The sequence below is a fragment of the Hylobates moloch genome, unplaced genomic scaffold, assembly GCF_009828535.3.
Source record: "Hylobates moloch isolate HMO894 unplaced genomic scaffold, HMol_V3 SCAFFOLD_13, whole genome shotgun sequence".
In the NCBI taxonomy this organism is placed as follows: domain Eukaryota; kingdom Metazoa; phylum Chordata; class Mammalia; order Primates; family Hylobatidae; genus Hylobates; species Hylobates moloch.
Window position 1 is genome coordinate 40070210 of NW_026652288.1, and position 21020 is coordinate 40091229.

Consider the following 21020-nt stretch of genomic DNA (forward strand, 5'->3'; position numbering starts at 1 on the left):
GTGAATAAATTGTATAAAAACGCAACACAGGCCAGGCGCGGTGTCTCATGCCTGTAATCCCAGGACTTTGGGAGGCCGAGGTGGGCGGATCACGAGATCAGGAGATCGAGACCATCCAGGCTAACACAGTGAAACCCCGTCTCTACTAAAAATACAAAAAAATTAGCCAGGCGTGGTGGCGGACGCGTGTAGTCCCAGCTACTCGGGAGGCTGAGGCAGGAGAATGGCGTAAACCCGGGAGGTGGAGCTTGCAGTGAGCCGAGATGGCGCCACTGCACTCAGCCTGGGTGACAGAGCGAGACTCCGTCTCAAAAAAATAAATAAATAACGCAACACAGCAGACAAAAGAATTAGATCAGTATTTTTCAATAGTTTTGGATCCCACATATTGTTAATGAAATTGCAGAAAGATGTATCACCATTTGTGTTACTTAGAAACACATAATACTATGTATCGTATCCTTGTACATTGGATATGTGTTGGTTTTACAGATATTACTGCACTAAGTTATTGCTGTGCAGACACAGGGCAAAGAGCAGGACTGGAAAGGGAAAAAGAGAAGACTACACTTTTTTTTCTGAAATGATTTATTTCTTTTATAAATTTTTAATCAAAACAACATGCTTATTAGGTGGTAGTTACACAGGGGCTATTGTTTCTGTGTATTATTTGTATTTAGTAAAGGTTTAAAGGCATAAAATAAAAGAGAAGAAAATTTGGAAAAATATTTGGGGTGAATGAGACAATTCAGGAACAAATACAGAAAACTATACTAGCATATAGCAAAAAGCTATTTAAAATAGAGATAAGCAAACTATAGCACACAGGCTGAATGTGGCCTTCTATTTTTTGTAAATAAAGTTTTATTGTAACACAACAATGTCCATTTGCTTATAGGTAGAATTTCTCAACCTCAGAACTACTGACATTCTGGATGAGACTTTTTCTGGGGGGTGGGGGCAGTTGTACTATGCATTGTAGGACGCTTAGCAGGATCCCTGACCTCTGCTCACTAGATGCCAGCAGCACCCACCCTTCATACTGAAAACCAAAAATGACTCTGGACATTGCCAAATGCCTGCTGGGGTGTAGGTATGGGAAACGAAATCGCCTCTGGTTGAGAACACCTGGTTCATGTATTAAGCACTTCCACACTACAGAGTAGAGACTGTATGGCTTACAAAGCCTTGCACGTTTACTATCTGGCTCTTCACAGAAAAATATGTTAACTCAGTTTGCCATAAACGATGGCAAAAGATGCAGGCTAAACTGCAGAGCATATGACAATACAATCTCCTTAGCAAAGTTTCCACAGATTGCTTTAAAAACTACTCCAATGTAAACAAAAGGAAGAGATAAAAATAAGCAATCTACAGAAACAGAACTCGAATGACCCTTAGACATGGTAGATGCTCAATCTCACTGGCAGTTAATAAAATGCAGGCCGGGCCCAGTGGCTCATGCTTGTAATCCCAGCACTTTGGGAGGCTAAGGCGGGCAGATCATGAGGTCAGAAGTTAGAGACCAGCCTGGCCAACATAGTGAAACCTCATCTCTACTAAAAATATAAAAATCAGTGGGCATGGTGGCACACGCCTGTAGTCCCAGCTACTCAGGAGGCTGAGGCAGGAGAATCGCTTGAATCCGGGAGGTGGAGGTTGCAGTGAGCTGAGATCCCATCACTGCAATACAGCCTGGGTGACAGAGTAAGACTCCGTCTAAAAAAAAATAAAATAAAACAAAACAAAACAAAACAAAACAAAAAAACAATGTCAAAGACACACATAACTCCAACCTATTCCATGCCAGTCTCAGACTCTTGATTCTCCGCTTGCAAAATGGCCACAATTCCAGGTATCACGCTGACATACAGACATACATCTTGTATTTAAGAAGACCATTTTCTCCCATTTTGTTAGGAAACAAAATTTAACTAAAGCCCATTTGCAGACTTTTGCACAGATCATCTGTATCCAGGGCTATTATATGTGTGACCAGATGCAGGGCAAGCTAGGAGATCAAATATCTGGCATTTACAGACTCAGGAGAGCAGCAAGCAATCCTGCCAAAGGAGAATGTTAACACCAATGAATAGGCAACTATGCTTGAGTTTCTTCTTCATAGGGTGCAATGCTTTTCATTTCAAAGTCTTGTTTTGTTTTTACCTTCCATTAATTTTCCTAGAGCTTTTCTACATCCAAGGGTTGAATGCTTATTCATTCACTCTCTCACTCCTTGGATCATTCACACATTCCTATGATCAAATATTTACTGAGAACCTGCTAGGAACAGGGAGCACACAGGATGAAGTCGGAATGAATCCTAGTCCTTAACTGGCCCTGTTTTCTATACATATTAAAATTTTCCTGAGAGTATAGCTTTGTTCACACCCTATAAATTTCCATATGTAGTGTTGCCTTTGTCATTCATTCCTAATAAGGCCTGCCTTGACATCTTTTTTTTTTTTTTTGAGACAGAGTCTTGCTCTGTCACCCAGGCTGGAGTGCAGTGGCGCGATCTTGGCTCACTGCAACCTCCGCCTCCCCGGTTCAGGCGATTCTCCTGCCTCAGCCTCCCAAGTAGCTGGGATTACAGTCGCCCACCACAGGCCTGGCTAATTTTTTGTATTTTTAGTAGAGATGAAGTTTCACCGTGTTAGCCAGGTTGGTCTCAATCTCCTGACCTCATGATCCGCCCACCTCGGCTTCCCAAAGTGCTGGGATCACAGGCGTGAGCCATCGCGCCCAGCCGAGACGGAGTCTCACTCTGTCGCCTAGGATGGAGTGTGGTGGTGCGATCTCGGCTCACTACAACCTCCCGCTCTGGGTTCAAGTGATTCTCCTGCCTCAGCCTCCTGAGTACTGGGACTACAGGCGTGAGCTACCATGCCCAGCTAAGTTTTGTGTTTTTAGTAAAGATGGGGTTTCACCATGTTGGCAAGGATGGTCTTGATCTCCTGACCTCGTGATCCACCGGCCTCGGCCTCCCAAAGTGCTGGGAATACAGGCATGAGCCACCACACCAGGCCGATATCCTTTTTAATATAAAAATTATACAGGTAGCTTTAAAATTTTCTAGTGGAGAAATAAATTTTGGCTAGGGCTGTATTATTTTTTAATTCTGCAACCTCCGCCTCTTGGGTTCAAGTGATTCTCCTGCCTCAGCCTTCCAAATAGCTGGGACTACAGATGCACGCCATCGTGCCTGGCTTATTTTTTGTATTTTTAGTAGAGATGGGGTTTCGCCACGTTGGCCAGGCTGGTCTCAAACTCCTGGCCTCAAGTGATCTGCCCGCCTTGGCCTCCTAAATTGCTGGGATTACAGGCTTGAGCCACTGTGCCCAGCCTTTTGAAAAGTTTTAATAAATCATCTAAATCTTCCGCCTGACTTCACAGCAACGCACTTTTATTCTACTGGGTTTCTTTACATTATTTGCCTAGTAAGGCAAAAGGGTGAGCTATAAATAAAGCCTTCACAGTATTAAATTTTTCTCCAGAAGGAATTACCTAACCTTCAATAAAGAAAAAGAGATGATGCAATATGTTCCTATAGTCACTGCAAATATAAGTCCTTCCTCTCATGTCTAATAATGCACGATTAAGAAAATAACAAGGAAAAACAATAAACGCCTTCATTTAGCACACTTTCAATACTAGACAGACACTGCTTTAAATAATATAAATGTATTCAATCCCCACAATGCAGCTAAGAAATATGGTGCTAACAGTACTAATTTATAAATGAGAAAATGTAGATGTAGTTAATAAATTCACCCTAAAAGAAATGAGTAATAATGATAAGGGTGAGTAAAAAGTAAACATTGGTTAAATTCTTTCCCACATTGATTCAGCTCCAGTTAGAGAATTAGCTCGCAAATATTTAACAAGATTTATGTGGGATGAAAGAATCTGCCACATTTTAAATACTACTCTAGCCTTCCTCAAGTATTGTCAGATGAATACTTAGTTAGCTAAAGCAAATTGGTGTCCCATATACGTGGCATTTACGTTTTTTTTTTTTTTTTTTTTGAGATGGAGTTTCACTCTTGTTGCCCAGGCTGGAGTGCAATGGCACGATCTCAGCTCACTGCAACCTCCGCCTCCTGGGTTCAAGAGATTCTCATGCCTCAGCCTCCCAAGTTGCTGGTATTACAGCTGTGCGCCACCGCACCTGGCTAATTTTGTATTTTTAGTAGAGACAGTGTTTCACCATGTTGGTCAAGCTGGTCTCAAAGTCCTGGCCTCAAGTGATCCATCTGCCTCAGCTTCCCAAAGTGCTGTGATTACAGGCGTGAGCCACCATGCCCGCCCTTTTTTTTTTTTTTTGAGACAAGAGTCTTGCTCTGTCACCCAGGCTGCTGTGCAATGGCATGATCTTGGCTCACCGCAACCTCTGTCTCCTGGGCTTAAGCAATCCTCCTGCCTCAGCCTCCCAAGTAGCTGGGATTACATGCATGCACCACCACGCCTGGCTAATTTTTTTTATATTTTTTGTACAGACGGTGTTTCACCATGTTACCCATGTTGGTCTCAAACTCCAGGACTCAAGCAATCCACTCACCTTGGCCTCTCAAAGTTCTGGGATTACAGGTGTGAGCCACTGCACCTGGTGTGTGGGGGTGTGTGTGTGTGTGTATAATAATAATAATAATTATTTTTTTTTTTTGAGATGGAGTCTTGGCTCTGTCACCAGGCTGGAATGCAGTGGATCGATCTTAGCTCACTGCAACCTCTGCCTCCCGGGTTCAAGTGATTTCCCTGCCTCAGCCTCCCAAGTAGCTGGGATTACAGACGCACGCCACCATGCCCGGCTAATTTTTTGCATTTTAGTACAGATGGGGTTTCACCACGTTGGCCAGGATGGTCTCTATCTCCTGAACTTGTGATCCACCCACCTCAGCCTCCCAAAGTTCTGGGATTACAGGCGGGAGCCACCGGGCCAGGCCTGCATTTATATTTTGAATCATCTGATTTCCCCTAAGGGCAAATGACTCTGCTGCTGATAAAGGTCTGAATGATTAAGTCCTCTCAGCACATTCACTGCCCTCCTCTCCCCCATTATGAATTCCCTGAGGTTGACTTGGTTCTGAGCCACCAAAAAGGCCTCGCTACTTTCTTTACATTCATGGAGTTCTTCAATTTTTCACCAGTTGTATCATGATGTGTAATAAATTCTGAAACACAAATAAATCCCTGCTAATTCCTAACATTTATAAGGTGTCTCACACTTAAAATCATAGGTTTTTTTTTTCCAAATCAATATGAACTTTCTCATGTCAATCAAATTCTGAGCCATCCCTCATTTCTTCATTCACTCCTCTGTCCTGAATGAATTCTTTGATGTTGACTAAGGTGTGAGGCCCGAATAAAGGCCTTTCCACACTGCTGACATTCATATGGTTTCTCACCAGTATGAATTTTCTGGTGTCGACTAAGTTCTGAGCCACGACCAAAGGCCTTCCCATACTCCTTATACTCGTAGGGTTTCTCACCAGTGTGACTTCTCTCATGATGAGTGAGTTCTGACCTTCGAATGAAAGCCTTCCCACATTCCTTACACTTATGGGGTCTCTCCCCGGTGTGAACTTTTTGATGTCGAACAAGTTCTGTGCTACAAGTAAAGGCCTTTCCACATTCCTTGCGCTCATAGGGTTTCTCACCAGTGTGAGCTCTCTGATGTCAGGTAAGTTCTGAGCCACGACAAAAGGACTTCCCACATTCCTTACACTTATAGGGTTTCTCCCCAGTATGGACACTCTGATGTTGAATAAGATGTGAATCAGAGATAAAGGCTTTCCCACATTCTTTACATTCATGAGGTTTTTCACCAGTATTAATTCTTTGATGTAGACTCAGCTGTGAGGCACAACTGTACACCTTCCCACACTCCTTGCATTCATAGCGTCTTTCACCAGTATAGATTATCTGATGAAGGCTCAGTTGTGTGTCATAACGAAAAGCCTTCCCACATTCCTTACATTTATGGGGTTTCTCACCAGTATGGATTCTTTGATGTCGAAAAAGGTGTGAGGGACGGGTAAAGGCCTTCCCACACTCCTTACATTCATAGTACTTCTCATCAGTATGGATCCTCTGATGTAGATTAAGCTGTGCGGTGGATGGAAAGGCTTTTTCCCACACTCCCTACACTTATAGGGTTTCTCGCCGAGATGCATCCTCTGATGCCGACTAAGTTGTGAGCTGGAATGAAAAGCTTTCCCACATTCCTTACATTTTTGAGGTTTCTCTCCAGTATTAATGCTCCGAGGTTGAGTAATTCCAGAATCATGATTAAAGGCACATTTGTTATTTTCACTATGTTTTTTGCTTTCATGAAGCCTCTGATGCTTAATCAAGTCTGATCCACTATTAAAGATTTTCCTACATTCTCCACATTCAGGTTCTTTTTCCTTATTATGAATTATTTCATGTTGAATAGGACATGACTGGCACCTGAAAGCATTCTTACATTTCCTGCATTCACAGGATTTCTCTCCAGTATGAAGCCACTGATATTCTCTATGGGCTGTGCACTGCATGGAAGTAAATGGTATTACAGCTTGTCTGAAATGTCCCTGCTGATGACCCTGTTGTCTCTCCACCTGGCATCTGATTTCTCTGATAACTCTGGCCTTCTCTTGTTGCGGTGATCTAATTTCATAAATGTTTTCCTTTGGAGATAAATTCTTGATTTCTCTTCCCAACTCCCAATCTGCAAAATAACAAGAAAGAAAATAGGAGGTATTTTCACATTGCAAGACAAAGAAAAATCCTGAAGTAGAAATGACGAACTAAAAATAGTTAATAAACAATTCTTTACACTGCAATTACAAAAAAAAAAAAGGGAAGTGAAAAATGAGAAAATGAGGAGCTTTTGGGCTCAAGCGATCTGCCCACCTTAGCCTCCCAAAGTGTTGGGATTACAGGTGTGAGCCACTGCACCCAGCCACATCTCTGATACTTTTAAAGACCCTTGTGATTACACTGGGCCCACTTGGATAACCTAAGATCCTCTCCCTAACTGAAGTTGAGCAGATTTGCAACCTGAATTCCCCCTTACCATGTAAGAGTAACACGTTCACAAGTCTCAGAGATTTGGATATAGACATCTTTGAGAGGGTTATTATTCTGCCAATATTGGCTTATAATGTATAAATATGTAATTTGTATGACAATAATAGTACAAAGAAGGGAGGTGGGAACAGAAGTATTTTGGAGCAAAGTGTTTATATAAGATTAAAGTTAAGCTAGTGTTAATCCAAACTAGATTGTTTTAAGTTGAAATGCTAATTATAATCTTGAAGGCAACCACTAAGACAATAATTTCAAAGACTACTGTATACGAAACAATATAGGAACAAAAATGGTACTCTAGAAAATATTCAGATAATATAACAGAAGGTAGTAATGGAAGAATATACAATAACAACACAAATAGAAAACAAATACCACAATACCAATTGTAAATCCTACCCCATCAGTGTATTAAATGTAAACATATTAAACACTATAGAGTTTGTTAAACACTACAAGAAGAGGTTGGCAGGATGGATTAAAAAAAAGTGATCCAAGTATATGCAATCTACCAGAGACACACAGTTTTTTGCTTGCTTGTTTGTTTGTTTGTTTTTGAAACAGTCTCACTCTGTCACCCAGGTTGGAGTGCAATGATGTGATCTCAGCTCATTGCAACCTCCACCCACTGGGTTCAAGCGATTCTCATGCCTCAGCCTCCTGAGTAGCTGTGACTACAGGCACGGGCCACCATGCTCAGCTAATTTTTTTTTTTTTTTTTTTTTTTTTTTTTTTTTTTTTTGAGACGGAGTCTCGCTCTATCGCCCAGGCTGGAGTGCAGTGGCGCGATCTCGGCTCACTGCAAGCTCCGCCTCCCGGGTTCACGCCATTCTCCTGCCTCAGCCTCTCCGAGTAGCTGGGACTACATGCGCCCGCCACCACGCCCGGCTAATTTTTTTTTTGTATTTTTAGTAGAGACGGGGTTTCACCGTGGTCTCGATCTCCTGACCTCGTGATCCGCCCGCCTCGGCCTCCCAAAGTGCTGGGATTACAAGCGTGAGCCACCGCGCCCGGCCTCAGCTAATTTTTTGTATTTTTAATAGATACAGGGTTTCGCCATGTTGGCCAGACTGGTCTCAAACACCTGACCTCAATTGATCTGCCCACCTCGGCCTCCCAAAGTGCTGGGATTACAGGTGTGAGTCACCATGCCCAGCCCCCGAGACAAACTTTAGATTCAAGGACACAAATAGTTGAAATGAAAGAATGGAAAAAAGATATACCATGCAAAGAGTAACCAAAAATGAGGTAAAATAGCATCACTAATACCAGACAAAATAAACTTTAAGACAAAAATTGTAACCAGTGAGAAAAAAGGATATTTTGGCCGGGCGCGGTGGGTCACGCTTGTAATTCCAGAACTTTGGGAGGCTGAGGCGGGCAGATCTCGAGGTCAGGAGTTCAAGACCAGCCTGGCCAACACAGTGAAACAAAAATTAGCTGGGTGTGGTGGTGGGCACCTGTAATCCTAGCTACTCGGGAGGCTGAGGCAGGAGAATCACTTCAACCTGGGAGGTGGAGGTTGCAGTGAGCGGAGATTGTGCTACTGCACTCCAGCCTGGGCAACAATGCTAGACTCCGTCTCAGAAAAAAACAACAACAACACACAAATCAGGAAAAAGGATATTTTATAATGATAAGAGGATATAATGATAGTCAGAAAACTGTAACAGTTGTAAGTACATATACACCTAATAACACAGGCCCAAAATATGTAACACGAGAATTAAAGAGAGCCATAGACAATTGAACAAATTGAAGACTTCAATACTTTACTTTCAATAATGGATAGAATAGCTAGGCAGAAGATCAACAAGGAAACAGAAGGCTTGAAAAACACTATAAACCAATTAAACCTAAGAAAACATTTGGAGAATACTCCACTCAACAACAGGAGAATACACATTTTTCTCAAGCAAGTATGCAACATTTTTCAGGTTAGACCATATATTAAGCCATAAAACAGCCCTCAATAAATGTAAGAGGATTGAAATCACACAAAATATGTTTTGCAGCTACAATGGAATGAACTTAGATATCAACAGCAGAAGGAAATTTGGGAAATTCACAAACATGTGAAAATTAAAAACATACTCCTAAATAACCAATGTGTTAAAGAAATCATGAGGAAAATTAAAAAATATTTTGAGATAAATGAAAAGTCAATACACCAAAACTTATGAAATGCAGCTAAAGCAGGGCTTAAAGGGAAATTTACAGCTAAAAACACCTATATTAAAAAAAGAAGAAAAAAAAGCAGAGATATCTCAAATCAACAGTCTAACTGTATATCTTAAGGAACCAGATAATAACGAATAAACAAAAACATAAAGCTTCCAGAAGGAGGGAAATAATAAAAGATCACAGCAGCAATGAACAAAATAGAGAATAGAAAAACAACAGAGAAAATCAGTGAGACCAAAAGTTGGTCTTTGGAAAAGATCAACAGAATTGGCAAATCTTTGGCTAGATTGACCAACAAAAAAAGAGAGAAGTCTCAAAATACTAACATCAGGAATGAAATAGGAGATATCACTACTGACCTTATAGAAATAAAAAGGGTTATAAGGAACTCCTATGAATAACTATATGCCAATAAGTTAGATAACTTAGACAAAACGGACAAATTCTTAAAAAGACCCAAAACTACCAAAATTGACTCAAGAGGAAATAGAACACCTGAACAGACCTATACCAAATAAAGAGACTGAATTAGAGCAAAAAAATCTTCCCATAAAGAAAAGCCCAGGAGCAAATGGCCTCACTTACCCAACATTAAAGAAAACTTAATATAAATCCTTCATGAACACTTCAAAAAGACAGAAGATGAAGAAACATTTTCTAATTCTGAGGCCTGTATTACCCGAAACCAACCAGACAAAGCAAAGATATCACAAGAAAACTACAGACCAATATCTTTAACAAAAAAGACCAAACCAGATCCCACAGCATAGAGAAAGGATTATATACCACATCCAGGTAAAATTTATCCTACAAATGCAAGGTTGGTTCAACATCCAAAAGTTATCAATGTAATCAAATATATTAATACAACAAAGGACATAAACTACAGATGTCTTAATAGATGCAGAAGAAGTAATGGAAAAAAAGTATTCTAAAATCCTTTCATGACAGAAATACTCAACAAACTAAGAAAAGAAGAGAACCTATATACAAATGTTCATAGCAGCTTTAGTCATACATAATAGCCTAAAAGTAGAAACAACCCAAATGTCTACCAACTGATGAATGAACAGAATGGTAATATCTATACCATGGAATACTATTTGAATACAAAAGAATGAGGCACTGGTATATGTTACACTATGGATGAACTTTGAGAACATTCTGGTAAGTGAAAAAAGCCAGTCATAAATTACATGTTGTGTGATATCATTAATATAAAATGTCCAGAACAGGCACATCTATATAGACAGAAAGTGATCAGTAGTTGCTTAGGGCTGGGTTTGGGGAGTGACTGCTTATGGGTATGGCGTTTCATTTTGAGTGATACAAATGTTCTACAATTAGACTGTTGTGATGGCTGCAAACTGACTAAAAATTACTGAACTTTAAATGGATGAATTTTATGATATCTCAATAAAACTGTTTTAAAAAGTCAGGACAAAATTGGACCCAAAATGCAAGTAAAATGGTTGTCACAGGGGAAGAAAGAGGGCACTTCCTCTCTGAAATGAGGGGGGAAGTATTATAGGAGGTGAGCAAGACAGCCTGGTAAATGGAGCTGAAATATCCTTTACTTTCTTTTTTTTTTTTCGAGATGGAGTCTCGCTTTGTCACCCAGGCTGGAGTGCAGTGGTGCAATCTCGGCTCACTGCTACCTCTGTCTCCCAGGTTCAAGCGATTCTCCTGCCTCAGCCTCCTGAGTAGCTGGAACCACAGGCATAGGCCACCACATCTGGCTCATTTTTGTATTTTTAGTAAAGACAGAGTTTCACCATGATGGCCAGGCTGGTCTTGAACTCCTGGCCTCAAGTGATCTACCCGCCTTGGCCTCCCAAAGTGCTGGGATTACAGGCATAAGCCACCGTGCCTGGTCATTTCTCAACAATTTATACATCTGGCTAAATTGTTAGTGTTACCACAAATGTCCCCAGCCATACTCTCCTTGTTCCTTAGCTACCAGAACTGATGGAGAAAGATCCAGATTCACAATTATGTCACACGAGGTGCACACATACTACACAAGTTCAAAATGGACACACTTTATCCATCTGGCACAGACTCCTTGGGAATATACTGTAACTCCATACAATCTACATATCTCAGGATATCCCCAGTCCTAAAATCCTCAGACAGCTAGAGATACTGGCTGATACTGAGACTGCAACACAATAAATCAACATCAATTCCTTTCTTGTCTAATTAGAAAACTCAAGTTTGCAATATGTGATTCCACTTAACCATTCATTTCCACTTCATCAAATCACAGCTCCAAGAAGGAAGGTATGAAAATTTCCAGCAAGGATTGGTTTTCCTACTCCATCAGTACTCTCGGTGGAAGAATATGCCATCTAAAAAATGCTAATCCTGCTACAGTGGCTCACTCTTGTAATCCCAACACTTTGGGAGGCCAAGGTGGGAGGATTGCTTGAGCCCAAGAGTTCAAGACTAACACAGTGAGATCCTGTTTCTACAAAAAAATCCAAAAATTAGCCGGACAAGGTGGCATGTACCTGCAGTCCCAGCTACTTGGGAGGCTGAGGCAGGAGGAGCTCTTTGAGCCCCGGAGGTTGAGGCTGAAGTGATCCATGATTGTGCCACTGCACTCCATCCTGGATGACCGAGCAAGACGTTGTCTCAAAAAAACTTATAAATGCTAAGAGGTTTGCTGATAAATACCTAAACACTTCTTGGAGAACAGAGAGGCCCTTAAGAGACAGCAGCCTTGGCCAGGCACGGTGGCTCACACCTGTAAATCCCAGCATTTTGAGAGGCCGAGGTGGGTGGATCACCTGAGGTCAGGAGTTTGAGACCAGCCTGGTCAACATGATGAAACCCTGTCTCTACTAAAAATACAAAAATTGGCCGAGCGTGGTGGCACGTGCCTGTAATCCCAGCTACTGGGGGGCTGAGGCAGGAGGATCGCTTGAACCTGGGAGGCAGAGGTTGCAGTGAGCCAAGATCGTGCCACTGCACTCTAGCCTGGGCAACAGAGAGAGACTCCATCTCAATCAATCAGTCAATAAAAGAGATAGCAGTCTTTGGTAGCATTACTGACTGGAATGGGAAGGACTGGGGAACAAGTCCCTGGGGAAGGCAAGAAGTTTTAGGAAAAAGAAATCTGTTCAATCTGTTCAAATCTTCTGAAGCAAAAAGAAGGCATTCAGAAGCAGAGAGCAGAACAGTAGTTACCAGAGACGGGGTGGGGGTACAAAAGGGGAGAGGTCGGTCAGTGGGTACAAAGTTACAATCAGGAGGAATAAATTCTGGTGCTCTATTGCACAGTAGGGTGACTATGGTTTAACAATAAAATATTGTATATTACAAAATAGCTAGAAGAGAGGCTTTTGAATGTTCTTATCACAAAGAAATGATAAATACATGAGGTGATAGATATACTAACTACCCTGACTGGCTCATTATACAACGTAGATATGTATTGAAACATCAAATTGTACCCCATAAATATGACCCCAAAGTGCTAGGATTACAATGTGTCGGATATGGTTTGGATCTGTGTCCCCACTCAAGTCTCATGTGGATTTCTAATCCCTAATGTTGGAGGTAGGGCCTGGTGGGAGGTGATTAGAACATGGAGGTGAATACTTCATGAATGGCTTAGCACCATCCCCTTGTTGCTGTTCTCATGATAGTAAGTTCTGACGAGATCTGGCTGTTTAAGTGTCCAGCACCTTCCCTGCTTCCTTCTGCTCTGGCCAGGTGAAGTGCTGGCTTCTCCTTTGCCTTCCACCATGATGGTAAGTTTCCTGAGCACCCCTAGAAGCTGAGCAGATGCCAGCATCATGCTTCCTGAACAACCTGTGGAGCTGGAGCTGTGAGCCAATTAAACCTTTTTTCTTTATAAAATCTCCAGTCTCAGGTATTTCTTTATAGCAATGCGAGAAGGGACTAATACATTGTTAATTAAAATAAAAAATAGAAAAGAAAGCATTCAGGCCAAGTGTGATGGCTCACGCCTGTGATCCTAGCACTTTGGGAGGTGGAGGTGGGAGGATCGCTTGAGTCCAGGAGTTTAAGACCAGCCTGGTCAACATAGCAGGACCCCATCTCTACAAAAATAAAAAAAAAAAATTTTAAAATGAAAGAATGCATTCAATGAAGGAGAGGAGACATACTAACATATAGATAATAGCTTTTACAACTACAAAATTTATACCCTAGGTTTCTCCTAGAGAAAGCCTGAGAAAGCAAGAGGAAGAAAAAGCAAGTCATAGGGATTTGATTGATATTTTTGGATAAGAGAATTTTGTTGACAAAATTCATCAGACTGACCTCAAGGTCCCCAAAGGCCTGAGAATGAATCCCTTCAACCCATCCCTGCTTTTGGTACCCCAACACACACACACACACACACACACACACACACGCAGAGTCTTTTTTTTTTTCTCTCTGAGATTTGAGAAAGAATGAACAAACTTTTGTCTTTCTTGAATCCCAGGGAATCCAATTGTAGAATAACAGATTCAGAAGAAACAACTTCCCCACTGTCAGGAGCTGATCAGAGCCCAGGGCCTGGGCTCCCTTTTGTACAACCTGGATATCACTGAGACCCTCAGCCGTGGAAGGCACTCCAGAGATTTGAGGGAGCCCTCATGGCCCAGGAGAACAGGATACCTGGGCAGGCCCAGCTCTGGACAAAGATTTCTACAACAGAGGGTTCCAGCCTCCCTCAAGCCTAATAGAGATAGAGGAATAAATTCTGGTATTCTATGCACCAGCCACTTCCTGGGCTTTGTTCCTATATCCCAGAACTGGGACCTTCGGAACTAAAACTAAAACCTCATTCTGCAAAGACTCTCCAGAATCACCAGCACGGAGCCAGACAACCCACAGGATCAGCAGGCCCTTAGCAGCCTCAGCAGGGCTCAATTACCCAGATACACAATGCATGAAACCACAGTTCCAGGAATCCTCATGGCCAGTACATCCTGGTTCCAAACCGAGATTACCCATGGCGTTCCTGCCTGACATTCTCTCCTGCTACTACCCCTAACCTTACTGCTGGTAGTGTAATGCACACTGCATCTCAAGGACAATCATTGTACTTTAAGCACTTTAAGTTCCTGGTGCCTTACATATATTAATCCTCATGAGAAGGTCATGAATCCTAACTGAAAGGAAACTTTAGCTTAGAGAAGAGAAGTCATTTACTCAAATCTGCAGTTACAGAGGCATTGCTAGGTTCTGAATCTATTGAGAAATATCCAAGTCTGCAGCTGTTTGCCTTCTAACTTCTGGCTCTTGTAGATGAAACCTGGGAATTTCCTGATCCTTTGAAAGAACCCTCAGCTGGCCCCTGCACTTAGGGGAGAAGAAAATGCTAGGTCTGCTGTGTTTGTCACTGCAGATCACAGTAGTCTATGAAGGGAGATCAAAGGCAGAAGGGAAGGGGAAGAGAGGAGCAGCTGTGTCAACAAAATTCTCTCATCCAAAAATACCAATCAAATCCCCATGACTCTGGCTCTATGTGGCCCCCGGGGTCACAGATAACTCTTACCTAGCATGCATTTCCCCTTAAAAATCTCAGTCACGGACGGGGAAAAAAAAGAAGAGAAAATCAATCATAGGACACCAGGTTCTGTGGGGTAGTTACTATGTCCAAATCACCAGCTGAAAAATAAGAGATTGAATATCAAAAATATTTTAGAATGCAAGGATGAGCTAACAGAGAAGTAATCTTCAGCAGATAAAACTATGTCAAAATGGGAACAGAGAGGGGTATGCTGAGCCACTGAGGCTTGTTTTGCCCAGGGAATGTCTATAGAGCCCAGATGACCATAAGCTTTGACATTCATGATCTTAAGGAGCAGGGGGAGAGAAGGTCAAGCCTATAGCTGGCCAAGTGGGGGGTCTAATTAATTCCATACTACAAAGACCTGGGACCTCTAGAACCACACCCTTAGAGGAAGGGAAAACTAGATGTAGCATTCCCATTCTTAGGGTCTGCTAGGAAAATTGCCTGACTTGAACCTTGGCAGATGGCAGGAGGGAAACATTTTCCTCTGAGGAACTATAACTACAAGCCAGCCCTCACACAGGCCTACAGTTCACATAACAATACTAAGGAGGATCTAAAAAACTTGCCATCTGTGTTTACTTTACGGTGGTCGTGGTTTGGCAGGGCTCCTGGTAGAAGCAAACACAGATCTGCCCTAGAGGAACAACCTTCAATCAGGCCTCAAGAATCTGGCCGGGCGCGGTGGCTCACGCTTGTAATCCCAGCACTTTGGGAGGCCGAGGCGGGCGGATCACGAGGTCAGGAGATCGAGACCACGGTGAAACCCCGTCTCTACTAAAAATACAAAAAATTAGCCGGGCGCAGTGGCGGGCGCCTGTAGTCCCAGCTACTCGGAGAGGCTGAGGCAGGAGAATGGCGTGAACCCGGGAGGCGGAGCTTGCAGTGAGCCGAGATTGTGCCACTGCACTCTAGCCTGGGCGACAGAGCGAGACTCCGTCTCAAAAAAAAAAAAAAAAAAAAAGAATCTATGGGTAGAATTCAAAGGAAAATAACCTATGAGTCAAAAACAAAGCAGCACAACATTGTGAATGAAAGAAATGTCACTGAACTATGCACTTTAAAATGGTTAACTATATATTATGTGAATTTTGCCTAAACAAATCATCAAATTTAAAAAAAAATGGCCAGGTGTGGTGGCTCATGCCTGTAATCCCAGCACTTTGGGAGGCCAAAGTGCACGGATCACTTGAGGTCAGGGGTTCGAGACCAGCTGGCCAATCTGGGGAAACCTCAACTCTACTTAAAATGCAAAAAGTAGCCAGGCATGGTGGCGTGCACCCGTAGTCCCAGCTACTTGGGAGGCTGAGAAACAAGAATCGCTTGAACCTGGGAGGTGGAGGCTGCAGTGACCCAAGATCGCATTACTGCACTCCAGCCTGGGTGACACAGTGGGACTGTGTCTCAAAAACAAAACAAAACAAACAAACAAACAAACAAAAAACATGCAAAGAGGCATAATTTCATGAACAAAGAGTCAGGAAAATCAGTCATGAAATTGTTTCAACTTTTCATTATGTCTGAAAATTTCCCTAATAAAATGTTGAGAGGCAGGAGGAATCACCTCTGTAAAAGATTCATATGTTATATAGATAATGCCAAAAATTATAAAACAAGCATATTGCATGTTTTTAAAATGGAGGCAATGTAATAAGAAAACTTCACAAAGATGACAGTAGATTTCAAAAAAAGGAAAAGAAATTACATAAAACAAAAAAACATACTTAAATCATACAATGGCTGGAATAAATCTCTCTGAAGAGGAAAATTACTGGACTCAAAGGTATAAAAAGAGATTATGCAGAATGCAATTAAAAAAGACAAATGAGGCCGGGCGCGGTGGCTCACGCTTGTAATCCCAGCACTTTGGGAGGCCGAGGCGGGCGGATCACGAGGTCAGGAGATCGAGACCACGGTGAAACCCCGTCTCTATTAAAAAAAAATACAAAAAATTAGCCGGGCGTGGTGGCGGGCGCCTGTAGTCCCAGCTACTTGGAGAGGCTGAGGCAGGAGAATGGCGTGAACCCGGGAGGCGGAGCTTGCAGTGAGCCGAGATCGCGCCACTGCACTCCAGCCTGGGCGACAGAGCAAGACTCCGTCTCAAAAAAAAAAAAAAAAAAAAAAAAAGACAAATGAGCCGATGTACAGAAGAGAGATGAAGAAGATAACGTGAGATGGCTTAATAGATATTTAACTGAAGTTCTAGAAGGAGAAAAGAGAAAGAATTAAGAAAATGGCAGTATTGGAAGACAGGACAGCTAAGAAATTTTCAGAATTGGCAAAGGCATTATTCAGATTCAGGAAGCCCAATAAGTCTTAAATGGAATAAATAAAAATAAATCCACGCCTAGACAATCACACCAAAACTGCAGAGCACTAAATACAAAGAGAATACATGAAAAGCAATTTGGGATTAAAGATAGATTATCTACAGAAAAAAAAAGTCTGATTGACAGATGACTATTTAATAACAAAAATGTAAACCAGAAGACAGCGGAATGTCCCAGTGTGAGGGTAAAATATCTTTCACAAATGAGGGCAAATAAAGGCATTAAAAAAAAACACACCAAAATCAGAGAGAAATTTACTATTTAATTCCATCTAAAGGAAAGTGATCCCAGATGGAGACCTTGACATGTAAGAAAGAATGGTGAACCAAGAAAGTGGTAAATACATGGATAATCTAAGCTAACACTCGATACATAAAATAAAAATTTCTTATGGGTTAAAAAAAGAGAGAAGAAAAATACCTGATGATAATGTAAGTTGTTTGATTAGTTAGAATGTATCCTACTTCCTTATTTACCAAGAACTTAATAATATGTTTTAGTTTTAGACACTAGTAAGTTAAGAAAGTATATTAAAATTTCCAAAGTAACCACTAAATAAACACAAATAGCTTATAACTTTCAAACTCACAGAAGGGAAAATGAAATGAAGACAATGAAATACAGAAAGGTAGAATAAAAAGCACAAAAATGATACCTTCAATTATATCAGTAATTACAAGCACTGTAAATAGACTAAATACTCTTGCTAAAGAACAAAGTTGGCTGGGCGCGGTGGCTCACGCCTGTAATCCCAGCACTTTGGGAGGCCGAGGTGGGCGGATCACGAGGTCAGGAGATCGAGACCATCCTGGCTAACACGGTGAAACCCCGTCTCTACTAAAAAATACAAAAAAATTAGCCAGGCGAGGTGGCGGGTGCCTGTAGTCCCAGCTATGCGGGAGGCTGAGGCAGGAGAATGGCGTGAACCCCGGGGGGACAGAGCCTGCAGTGAGCTGAGATCGTGCCACTGCACTCCAGCCTGGGTGAAAGAGCAAGACTCCTTCTCAAAAAAAAAAAAAAAAAAAAAAAAAAAAAAAAAAAAAAAAAAAAAAAAAAAAAAGAACAAAGTTGGTTGCCGGGCACGGTGGCTCACACCTGTAATCCCAGCATTTGGGAGGCCGAGGTGGGTGGATCACGAGGTCAGGAGATCGAGACCATCCTGGCTAACACGGTGAAACACCGTCTCTACTAAAAATACAAAAAAATCAGCAGGGCGTGGCAGCGTGCACCTGTAGTCCCAGCTACTTGGGAGGCTGAGGCAGGAGAACTGCTTGAACCCAGGAGGCGGAGGTTGCAGTGAGCCAGGATCGCACCACTACACTCCAGCCTGGGTGACAGAGTGAGACTCTGTCTCAAAAAAAAAAAAAAAAAACAAAGTTGGTCAAAATTGTCAAAACCAAAGCCCAGCTCTATGCTGGTTATTAGAGACACATTCAAAACATAAATATTCAGAAAGATGAAAGTTAGAAAAGGATAAATTTATGCTTACCTAATAAATAAAAAATACATATTATATATACATACACATATACATAAATGAAATAGAAACTCTAATAGACAAACCCTAATCATACTGGCAGATTTTAACAAAACACTAGAAATAACTGACAGATACAACAGACAAAAAGTCAGTAAAAACAGAATATTTAGATACCAAAATTATTAAGCTTGATCTAATGGCTGCATATAGAACAATGAACTCAATTCAAATAACATTCTTCTCAATCATATATGGAAGATTTTGAAAAACTGACCACCCTGGACCTTAACACGAGAAAAACATTTTGCATGAATGAATACATACTAAGGAAACGATGCACATTAACACAACTGCCTTATGGGCAGGGGGAGGATGGGGGTAGTCAATGGCATAGAAGACTAGAAGAGAGGGAATAAACAAATAATCTGAAAAGAGTGGCCTTGCTCACACCATTGATAACATGAGTACTCCCAGATCCTACCATGGGAAAAAGAAAAGGAAGACTGATATATTTTATGAGGCTAGACCAGAGGTCAGCAAACTTTTTTTTGTAAAGGGCCAAATAGTAAGTATTTTAGGCTCTGTGGGACATACCATCTCTGCTGCAACTCCTCAACTCTGCCATGCAGCACAGAAGCAGCCAGAGATGTTATATAAATGGATGAATGTGGTTATGTTCCAATAAAGCTTTATTTATGAACACTAAAATTTGAATTTCATATAATTTCCATGTGTCATAAAATATAATTCTTTTGATCATTTCCCCCAACGATTTAAAAATGTAGAAAACAATCTTGGTTCACAGGCCAAGGCCACAGTTCTCCTGGGACAGAGTAACTTGTATAAAGACATTATGAAGAATTGAAATTACTGGCCAGTCTTACACATGCCACAGATTTAAAATTCTAAGCAAGTTATTAGCAAACTGAATCCAGTAATATGTAAAAATTCATCACACATCATGGCTAAGTAGGTTTTTCCCAATAAAAGGTGTACTTGATACTGGAAATCAATTATAATTATTAGGCACATTAACAGATTAAAGAGAAAACACTTAGGATCATTTCTTTTCTTTTCTTTTTCTTTTTGAGATGGAGTTTTGCTCTTGTTGCCCAGGCTGGAGTGCAATGGTGCGATCCTGGCTCACTGCAACCTCTGCCTCCCAGGTTCAAGCAATTCTCCTGCCTTAGCCTCCCAAATAGCTGGGATTACAGGCACCTGCCACCTCGCCCGGCTAATTTTTTGTTATTGTATTTTTAGTAGAGACACGGTTTCACCATGTTGGCCAGGCTGGTCTCAAACTCCTGACCTCAGGTGATCCGCCCGACTAAGCCTCCCAAAGTGCTGGGATTACAGGCATGAGCCACCGTGCCCGACCAATCATTTCAATGGATGCAGAAAAGGCATTTTAAAAATGCAATATTCCTTCATGATAAAAACTCAAGAGCAAATTAGCAATAAAAAGCAATGTCCCTAACCTGATAAAGGACACCTACAAAAAAAACAAGTGCAAACATAAGTAAAAGTGAAGTATCCAAAACTGTGAATAAGACAGGGTGCCCATATTCACCATTCAAAACTGTTCTGGGAGATGGAGCCAGTGCAGCAAGATAAGAATTAAAATAAAGGTTATAAAAGAAGGAAAGAAATCAATACTAATAGACAAAGACAACTATTTACAACTAAAAAGTGTCTTTATTCATCAATGATATGATCAAGTTGGATGACCCCACATCCAAAAGAATCTACAAGATGTCAGAATAAATAAGAGTTAAGCAAGGTGGAGGGATATAAAATCAATATCTCAAAATCAACTGCAATAATTTGCCATGGGAGTTTTAAGAAAAAAAAAATCAATGGCAAGTCTATATACCAGAAACAATGAGAAAATTATATTTTATTTTATTTACTTTTTTTTTTGAGACGGTGTTGCTCTGTCACCCAGGCTGGAGTGTAGTGGCATAATCATAGCTCACCGCAGGCTCATCCTCCTGGGCTTGAGTGATTCTCCTACCTCAGCCTACCAAGTAGCTGGGACTACAGGCATGCACCATCATGTGTGGCTAATTTTTTATTTATAGTAGAGATGAGGTCAAACTATGTTGCCCAGGCTGGTCTCAAACTGCTGAGCTTGTGATTCGCCTGCCTCAGTCTCCTTAAGCGTTGGGGTTACAGGTGTGAGTCACAGCACCCGGTCTATTTTCTAAAATTAATGTCATCTAAGAAAAACACAAAATACAAAAATATCTAGAAATAAAATTAACAAAAGATGTGTAAGACTCTAATTATAAAATATTTATTGAAAACAATTCCACAAGACTCAAGTAAGCATAGTTATTTAGAGACAGAGGAAGACTCAATACCGTAAAAATGTCAACTTTCCCCAAATTGATCAAAGGTTTAATGCATTATAAAT

General features: G+C 41.3%; 1 protein-coding gene across 1 annotated transcript in view; it reads right to left on the reverse strand.

The window, feature by feature from the left end:
* Positions 1-5109: 5109 nt before the first annotated feature.
* Positions 5110-21020, reverse strand: part of ZNF568 (zinc finger protein 568) — a 90046-nt gene continuing 74135 nt past the window's right edge. The window contains exon 8 of the mRNA XM_032173136.2: positions 5110-5585. Within this exon, the coding sequence (XP_032029027.2) occupies positions 5308-5585 (278 nt within the window). The 3' untranslated portion in view covers positions 5110-5307. The remainder of the gene's footprint in view (positions 5586-21020) is intronic.